Genomic DNA, 10222 nt, shown 5'->3' with positions numbered 1-10222 from the left:
TTTTACCCAATAAAATGGTTGCTAACCCTAATCAGATTTTATCTCAAATAACCCTATCCCGCTTATAAAAAATTATTTTATTTCAAAATTCGATATACAAATAATTTTAATCGTTAACTATAGAGATTTAAGTTCGACTATTTTCTGTCTAAAAAAAAGGATAGAATCTTTTCAAAATTAAAAGGAAATGCACTCTTCTATTAAACAAAACGAGACGTTTAGTAAATGCTCTAATAGTTCACATTCATTTTGAGGTTGTTAATTAGGAGGCAACTAGCATCGGAAAAGGGTCTTAGAATATATTGAGATTCGAAATTAGGGATTGATTTCTTTTTGGAGGACGCTAATAAATGTTAACAATACGCTTTTGATTCTTTAAGGTACATATTTTATCCAATTTATAATTGCTAACACTATTTATATAATATTATATGAATCATCTATGCCCATGTATTAATTACATACAAAATTCTTCAAGTGTATAGGGACCGAGAACAGAATTAAACCTTTCAAATATCTTCTTCTTTTTTTTTAAAAAAAAGGTATTTGAAATGAGCACGGTACAATTAAAGAGGAAAAATCCCTCATTTTTTCATAAAAAGAGTGATCCAAGTAAATGAGAAAAGGTTATTGCTTTGCTTCTAATGTAAGTGTCAAGCTGTGCTTTTCTTAGGACAGTCAACTAGTCATTGTAAGAGAGAATTTTGCAGAACAAACATGATGTTTTTCACTTGGCAAATCCAAATCTGAAAAATAAGACATCAAACAATATAATCATGTATCATTCGAGAAATCGTAATTTGCACATCATCAACGATTGATAAACTCTACATGCCTCTCGAATCGGAAAAGAAAGGAAAACAAACAGGGAAATGGTGCTGAGAATAATTAAAAGAAATCGAATTCCAGATAGTTTTTCTGATCCTTGGCAGCAGGAACAGCAGGTTTATCACCGGCCGACGACACGGGGGGTGGAATCCGTTCGATCTCGGCCGGTCTTGGAATCTCCGGGGGACTCGCACAACGGATTAAAGCCCAATTTACGCCTTCGAAGAAGGGGTGTTGTTTGATCTCGGTTGCGCCTCGCTTATATGCCAACCTATGCTGTGGCTCTTTGACGAGTAATCCCCTTATCAAATCTCTTGCTGCAAAGCTTACTACCGGCGATTCCGGAAATCTCAAGGGTTGCCCTACGACATTGAAGAGAGTTGCTCGGTTCCCGGATCCTTTGAAAGGAGTTTTACCAAACAATAGCTCGTACAAGAAGATCCCGAAAGTCCACCAATCGACAGCACTTCCGTGCCCCTCACCTCTGATAATTTCAGGAGCCAAGTACTCATGGGTTCCCACGAACGACATGGAACGAGCATTCGTCGGCTCTGCAATAAGCTCGGGCAATGGACTGACTTGGTTCCCCATTTCATTCTTTGGCTTGCTGTCTTTTTTGGATTTCGATTTCGATGAAAAGAAGCGAGGTGAAAAACATGTTGTTGGGACCACACATGATGGCTGGATGCAAGCAGGTTGTACACAATAAACCGGATTCTTTCGCAAGGAGTCAGACTCGGTGTGGATGACTTGACCAGTGTCGGACTGACAGTGCAACGGAGTGAAAGATCAAAGTCCGAAAGCATTATGTGTCCATCTTCTCGAACGAGAACATTTTCCGGCTTTAGATCACGATAAACAATACCAACATGTGGAGGTATTCCAAAGCCAGGAGAACCTCTGCTACATAGAACCTGTATGTCGAAGGAAAACATAGCAATGACTATCAGAACCTATATGGCACATGTTCATTCAATCCTATTTTCATTAGTAAATCAGTTCATATGCCTATAATGAGAAACAACAACACGATAATACTAACGATAATAATCAGATATTCGAGTTGATCCGAATATAAAGCAATAGATGTGTTATATAAGTAGGAGGAATTCCCATACTTCACCGCTAGCTCAGTAAAATGCTTCCCTGGTTGTCTCTGTCTTAGAGTATGCAAATCACCCCCGGGGCAGAACTCCATCACCAAACATGAGAATTTATCGGTCTCAAAATTTGTATACAATGTCGGAAGGAAGGGATGGTCCAGGGATTGCAGTATTTCTCTCTCGGTTTGAGCTCGAAGAAGTTTCTTACGACTTGCTAAAGATGCTTTGTCCATGACCTTCATGGCAAAATAACACTTTGTTCCACTTAATTCCGAAAGATAGACACTTCCGATATCCCCACAGCCTAATCTCCTCAGTAATCTGAAATGGTTCAGACCCAACACACCGTCTTTTACTCGGACAGCCTGTATGGCTTCCCACCTTATATCGTTTGCCTTATGAGGTTTGTTGATATACTACTAAAGCTACTACACGTACTTCATCGCTCACATCGCTACTCGTGCTACCTCTGCAAATACTGTTCTTACCGCTCTGAATACGATCCGGATGATCACCGGCTTTGGCACTTCCACTAGTCACAGCAAGGCTGGAAACCCCATCACTGGATTTAGCTGAAGCCGGATCAATTCCATGTTCCGATGCTTTCTTTTCGTGTTCACCGGAACCTCCTGGTAATCCATGATTCTGACTCACTTCAGAAATAACATGATTCGGAACTTCTTTCAGGTCACTCAGCGATAGGCTCGAATCTATTTTCTTCGTCAAGGAATCAACGGACTCTACTATCCTCGGAGTAACCGGCTCCAAATTGCTCGTCTTCGTGATCTGTATCGGAGGAGGCCGACAAGAGTTCCCTTTGGCAGTTTCGCTACCGAATGGCTTCTTCGGCTTTTCCGAGGAAGGTTTGTCGCTCGATATCGAGGCCATCGAAAGGAATCAAACTTGTTACACAGATTAAACAATACAAATTCATTAGTTACCCCCAATCATCAACACACGGTTACCTCCACCAGCAATTCTAGTTACTCCCCCCATCAACTTCATCATCTACAAACTGATTTTACAACAGAAAATTACCAGCTGCAAACAAAGTTTTCGCAATCATGAGATAGTCAGATTATACATACATATAGTATACCTAAATGAAAGTCTACAAAACACAACCAGTAGCTCCATTTATTACATCAAAATTTAGATGATTCATGAATATATCCAAATCAAATCATTACAACAGCAAAGTATCATACCACTCAAATCCATATGAATTCAAGGAAAAACAGAAAACCAAATAGGAAAAAACAATGAAAAAATGGCTAACAACAGAGAGAATTGCATAGAGAACCAGATCAACTCCAACAGATCTCTCAAATAAACAAAAGAACCATCTTTGGATCAAAATCCCACTAAAGATTCAGCAAGGATTTCACAAAATCTGCTACAAGCTAAGAGCAAAAAAACCAAAGAAAAAACACACCTGATATGCAGTTTCAAAACCAGAAAGGCCTTCTCTTCAGCAGTGGAGCAAAAATAGCCAAGTTTTTCTCTTATTAACTCACTAACAACTATTGATAGAGATTAAAGAATGGAATTAATGATAGCTTGTCTTCCCAGAAAATGTGTGGAGAGAATGTAAAGGAAGGAAGACACAGAAAGAGAAAGACTTTATGATACAGAAGGGGAAAAAAGCTTTAGAGAGAGAGTGTGTGGGTCTATCATTAAAGGAGATATAGAGAGATAAGATGGTCAAAGCTAAAGTAGGGTTTTGGGGTGAGGGGTTGATTCACTATTTCAATGCATGTATTTGTTTCTGTTCTTAAAAGAACAACAAAGCTCTTAAAAAGATTAAAACTTTACAAAGGCTCTCCAACTCCAGCCTGTCATCTTTCTTTTCAATCTCCATGCTCTTTAGTTTTTAAGCCTACCCCTATCTTTTATTTCAATAATTTTTCATGAAGACTTTTTTTTTACCTATGTAGGGGACTAAATACATAAGAATGATCTTTGAATAAAAAGCCTTAAATAAACACACAATTTCTCAAACAAAAGTTTGATTTTTTCACTTATTTTTAATGAATTTTTCGTTTTTCTTTTCTTATTTTAGGACCAAAGGCTAGGGGTAGAGTAGGGTGTCCTTTAAACTTGGGTGGTCCATTTCATGGAACAGCAACAGCCTTGCTTTTAGCCTTTTGTTGATGACGGCGATGATGATGAAAAGTATGGCCATATCATGGAGCTTCACTTAATTACCTTATTATGAATCAGACCAGACGGCTAGGATTCAGATGAGGTGGGCTCTCTTGCAAAACTTCATTGAGTGGGCAGTTATCCACTCAAGTTTGGTGGGGGGAGTTAGGACACTTGAGCAAAAAATTATAATATATTATTATATGGTAAAACTCAAACTAATAAATTAGTTGATCAATACATTTTAAATTATCTTATAAAACTATCCACTAATCAAATTTTGTTTCCAAATGATCAACCACCAACACAATAAGTGTGCCATAATTTGGCACAAATAAATGATTTAGATTGTTAGTTCCACTTCCTACATTGTCCAACATGTTTAATTGGATCTCTTTAGTTTGGTTGTATTTGTGGTCTTCACTGCAAATTTAACTCCTTTTAATTTGGGGTTGGTGGATTTTGTGAAGTCATAATGATGAGGATGTTGTAGAAAGTACTTCTGTTTTTCTAATATGTATTGGACCGACCATTTATGTAGATTTTCATCTTTAATAATATAGCCAAAACATGTCAATATAAAGGTTTATTAATTTTAAATTTAAAGAATGATTCTAATGGAAAAAGGATTATTATCTTTGATTATTCAAGTGTGATTGTATTTATAAAAACTTAAAATTTTAATATTTGATTCGAAGGTAAAATGAAAATAAAACCCTTTGAATGAAGGGAACTATGGATATTGCTTGTTAATTGCACACCATTAATCATATGGTATTTACCTGTGAAAACTTTGTACCAAAATAGTGATGTCTAGATTGCTCATTAGTAAATGTAATTAATGAAAAGATGACCCTTTTAAGATTCTAAAATTTCATAAATTTGATTAGCCAAAACACCTAATCATGTCCCCACTAACACACAAGAACGAGTTGGCATTTCATACTTAACCTCTAATGCATGCATCTATTTGACTATTTATCAACCTTCTTTGATTATTTATTTTTGGATGGTCTATACTTCAAGTATTTGGTGTGAAACCGAAGTTCTTCGTTTCAAAGAAAAAGGTTAATAGACTAAACAAGCCCTTGAGCTTTTTCACTTCGTTTCAGATAAGCTCTTATATATATATTGCTTTCAATAAGCCATTGACCTTTAATTGACAACATTTAAGGTTTAAGGGTTTATCTGAATACCAAGGTCTTATTTGTATAAAAAATTATACAAGGGTTTATGTAAATAAAAAAGTTTAAGTACTTATTTATATGGTTATGTCCATCCAAAGCCTACTTTTTTTCCTTGGGTGGTCCAATGGATGTTGACATTGTCTGTAAATGACAATGAGATTGTCTTTGTATTCTTACACTATTGCATATGTTTCCTTTTTCTTTTCTATCCTACTTTGTTTCTCCCATCACATTCTTGAATCCAACACCACATAATCATATCATTAATGTGTACGAGAAAGCATTCTACTGTACTTATCCAATTGTAACAACTGAATCACTAATCAAAGCAACAAGACCGTTGATTCTTGATTTGTTTTGGTTTAGATTATGGATTTTCACCTGTTCTCAACTATTCCCTCTATTTTTCAATAATTCAACTGACCAGTCCAATCCTAACAACAACGACCGTATATGCATAACATTTGTAACTTGTAAATCATTGAATGAGAGAATCATAGAAAGAGAAATCTGGAAACCAAAGTCATTTTCACTCCTTGTTTGTTTTGACATTTGTTCCTTGATTTGAATATAAAAATATCTACTTGTTTCTTTCTTCCTATCCCAAGAGGATCACTAATCTAATCACTGTGCCAATAATCAATCAAAATCATTCATCATAGAAAACAGATGTAATTTAACAGTGTTGATGCCACTAAAAGCAACATTGATGAATTTGCTACTTCAAGGTCAAACTTGATCCGTGTATTACAACTATATTTTTATATATATTTATGAACAAAAAATATAAAATGCTCATCATCAATAATCCTTCCCTCTCATTCCATAATCTACTTGGATTATAATAGAGAAGGGTCTATAAAGTTCATTGCTTCTCTCATCCGTGCTAACCATATAAATAAACATCATGAGAGTTCCGTTATCACACGTTCACACTTATCTTCTAGAATCTTCACAGCTTCAGTAAATAGAACTTCAGGAGGTAATGCTCCGGTAGATTCAATGGTAACTAGAGAAACAGGGAGAGAACATATTAATCTTAAGACATGCGACTTCAGCTTAAGTCTAATCAATCATAGGTATCAATGAAATCTAGAAATAATTTGATAAGAACACACAAGAAAGATGTGGAGTAGGCCCCATTTTACTTACATATGAAATGATTTTTAACACGACGTAGTGCCACTCGTTTCTCCCCATCACCTCTTATGCATTCCCTGCAAAGCGTGCAAGACCGAGGCCTTGCTACGGTTGCCCTTTTCTTACCTGCTTGGCATCCGGATTATTCATTACGAAATATATCTAAAACAAAATGTTCTAACTTCACATGCTAAAGCATATCAAAGCAGAACCAATCAGCACTATCCCATAGCTAGTGACCCAACTATTGTAGGCATATAATCCACATTCGGAAAAGGAAACATCAGAACCCCTTCTATAGAGGGAAAGATTAGTACCATAATTTATGCTATACAGACAACAAATCATAGTGAACAGATGTACCTCACCTTTTCCAATATCTTCTATGTCAAATACATTAACTGGGCATTTGCTTTTGAGTTCTTCAGCGAGGTCATCTTCAACATCCTCCAGTAATATAACCTGAATACACACACACATCACACACGCATACGCACATATATATCCAAGCATAAATAAATGTAACAATATAGTGCCAAAATGAAGAAGGTTTAGAAAAGAATGAAATCAACAGTTACTGTCTATCCTTACCTCTGGAAGCATCCGATACCAAGCAGTGGCCACAGGGGACCACTTTGCATGTGTTTTTCCAATGCCTTTAACAGCATGGGCTTCCAATTCAATTTCCTAGCAGAAAAAGTTGAAACTTTTAGTACACTAGAAAACTTCATGAGAATTAGATTAACTTCTGACAACTTCAACAGATCCTGACTAATGAGAACAGTACATAAAGTAAACCTTGTTAATCTACAAGCACCACATTACGATTTCAAAGAGATTTTATGTAACCCAAGGCGCATGATTTGTCACCTAGACATGTTTTATGAGCAGTTATTGAAACAAACAAAAGCATGTAAAGCGTATCTGTCTTGTAACCAAAAAAAAGTATCTGTAACCAAAAAAAGCGTACCTGTCCAGGACCAAGTTTAGCAAGTATAATATCTGGATAATTAGGGGCAATGGGGTTCTTGACAAATTCTGGAACACTCTCTTGGCTGCAACTGAAGTAAGTGTAGGTTTCAGGGTTTGATGATGACTCTGAATTTGCAGTTGATTCCTTAACCAGTTCACTTCCATTAGGCAACCACTTCAATTCATCCGACTTAACTGCATTAAACATCATCAGAAAAAGGCAAAGCTAAAAGGGGAAGACTGACGAATTTAATTGAGTAGAAAGGCTTCGTGTTTTACACATGAAGCACCGAAGTGTACCTGTAATACGTGGACAACCCTTTTTACAATTAACATGGAGTTTGAAAACAACGGTGTTCTTTTCATTTGGTTGATCATTTTCTACAATGAAAAAGAGACCGAAACAAAGAATTACAAGTGCCCCAAGGCAAAATCCAGAAATTCCCTTTCTTTTCAACTCCAGAAGATATAATATATATGAATCAAACCTGACATATAATCAAACAGCCTTGGGTCAACACGGATTGGAACAAGGCCCATCCTATGAGCAAGAACTTCATCTTGGACTACAGATGTGTTGTTTGCAATGAGAACTTTTTCGATTGCCATTGTCGGAACCTGCAAGCATAATCAGTTCCATTAGTAGCAGCTGTGACAGCATTCATCAATCTAACACAGCAAGCTTTAGTACTGAAAAGAGGTAGATTAAAAAGTCACAGACCTCAGCTATAAGGATCCTCCGGAATGAATTGGCAGTAGCTGCATCGATACCAATCATATCAAACACCATGTCATCTTCATTAAGTTGAATCACCTCAACTCTAAAGTTGTTGCAGAAATTATCAAGTCGTACACTATTATCAACTCCAATCGATGCATAGGCACCGGAATATTGAATGCTCTCTGTCTGCAAACAACAGAAGTCCCCAAGACATAAAAGACATTTTTAACACACAAAAGAAACTCAAAAATTTAAGAACCTTAAGAAAAAGAACAAGACATCCAACTTCATCAAACTCAATGTTGTCGGTCCCAAAAATAAGAAAAAAGCTAGCTAATTTTTGGTTCCCCAATCAAACAAATCCAAATAAATAACTTTTTTTCTTAACAATTCATGTATGAATAAATGGTGTTTACAAAAAAAATCTCAAATGAAGCTACGAGCTTGATGGGAAAATAAGTAATGGGTGCTTTAAAGAAAAAGAGACGGAAGAAAGAAGAGGGAAATACATGAATCGGGGCATCCTTGTTGCAAAAAACACGAGTTCGTTGGAGTTCAAGGTGCAGTGGCAATTGACCCATTGGCACGTCAGGCAAATCCCATACTGAAAATTTCTTTTCTTCTCCTCTTCCCTTGTCTTGCTCTGCCATTGTTGTTTCGATTTTGCTCTTTGGTTTTCAGGGTTTTAGATGAGGACTGAAGCTAGAGGGTTTTTAGTTACCTACGAACAAGGGAGTGAGCAGAAGCGTTTATGAGGGTTTTAGGTAAACTTCAGCCCTCGCTACACTAAAAGAGATTTGGCCAATACAATAAACCCCTTATTAATTTATTTAAAAATAATTATGAATTTCATCCCTTATTTTACATAGGATTGAAATGCTATTCCATTTATATCAATTAAATTTTATCACTGGGAGTGAAAAAAAGTATTTTATGTAAAAATTATTTATCAAAATTTAGTTAATTGATTATTTTAGATATGATAATAATTAATTTGTATTTAAATTTATTAATTTGGTATTTAATTATTAAATAATGAATAAATTAATTTCATATCTATTAGTGATTCCTTTTTAATATCTTTTTGGTTGGATTGTTTAGCATGTACTATCACTATTACTGTGCTTCTTTTCTTTTTATTTAATTTCTGTTTGGAATTTATGGATTCTGAAAAAAAATAAAGATAAAAGAACATTAAAACAAATTATTAGGTGGAATAATTCTGAAATTTACAATAAAAACAATTGTTATAATTCTACCACTATTTGTAGAATTCCTTCCATTAACAGTGTATCAAATAATTGTTCAATTAAAATTAGACTAAAAAAAAATAAAAATTAACAAAATTTTGATTAAGGAGAAATTTAAAAAACAAAACTTTAATTAAATAGTGAACGAAGAGTCATGCTGTCATCCAGTTCTCATATCACTGCATTTGCAAAGTACAAATTTTCAGAAGAATCATTTTCCACTCTTACCTCCCCTTGGTTGCTTCTTTTTCTCCCTCATTGTCTTTCTCTTCTCTTCCTTGCAAGAATTTTGGACAATAAGTAAAGAATTTAACGATGTTTCTCATCAAAACAAATGATTGAATTGTATTGAGATAAGCCATCCTACCTCGCTTTCGATATTTCCTCTTCAGAAGGAAACTTTCTTTTCCTCTTTTTAGATGTTGCAAGCGATTCCACCTTTCCGTTCTCGCTTCTTTCCTTGTTTATCAATGTCAGTGGCAATTCAACCTTTTCATTCACTGCATGGCTCTGCAGTAAAAATATTTGGTATTCAGATCACCAAAAGATATCCAATCTACCCAGGAACGTTGCTTTCAAAGAGTTTCTTGAAGGTCAAGTATTTGCTCAAGCTCTGACAACATATTGGAATCAAGGTCGATGAGATAACACGTCCGACAATTGGCAAGGGCCCTTTGAACGCCACGAATACGAGCCATAACAATCTTCTTTATAGATCCCAAGTAGCCAAAGACTGTTTTATACCAAATATTAGCAGCTTTAGTAAAATCCGATATTGTGTTGGCTAAAGAATTAGAGGCTTGCCAATTATCTCGGACCATACAAGAAAAGTCCTCATGGGATATCCAACCTGAAAAATAACGGGACTAGGAGTTC

The 10222-nt window shown here is 35.6% G+C and overlaps 1 protein-coding gene and 1 pseudogene across 1 annotated transcript; both read right to left on the bottom strand.

Annotated features, from left to right (window-relative positions):
* Positions 1 to 773: 773 nt before the first annotated feature.
* On the bottom strand, positions 774 to 3309 carry LOC120157878 (annotated as a pseudogene).
* Positions 3310 to 5948: 2639 nt separating this feature from the next.
* LOC120157867 (DNA-directed RNA polymerases I and III subunit RPAC1-like) lies at positions 5949 to 8863 on the bottom strand. Its single transcript, XM_039168868.1, has 9 exons — positions 8606 to 8863; positions 8097 to 8282; positions 7864 to 7993; positions 7676 to 7756; positions 7374 to 7570; positions 6995 to 7090; positions 6772 to 6865; positions 6416 to 6529; positions 5949 to 6272 (listed from the first exon to the last, which is right to left on the bottom strand). Exons 1-9 carry the CDS (start codon positions 8744 to 8746, stop codon positions 6169 to 6171), a joined length of 1143 nt encoding a protein of 380 aa, XP_039024799.1. The 5' UTR covers positions 8747 to 8863; the 3' UTR covers positions 5949 to 6168.
* Between the last annotated feature and the right edge of the window lie 1359 nt (positions 8864 to 10222).

Source organism: Hibiscus syriacus, unplaced genomic scaffold, assembly GCF_006381635.1.
Source record: "Hibiscus syriacus cultivar Baekdansim isolate YM2019G1 unplaced genomic scaffold, ASM638163v2 tig00002840_pilon, whole genome shotgun sequence".
Taxonomy (NCBI): Eukaryota; Viridiplantae; Streptophyta; class Magnoliopsida; order Malvales; family Malvaceae; genus Hibiscus; species Hibiscus syriacus.
The sequence above is the reverse complement of the archived record's forward strand: the minus strand, read 5'-3'. Positions and strand labels throughout refer to the sequence as shown.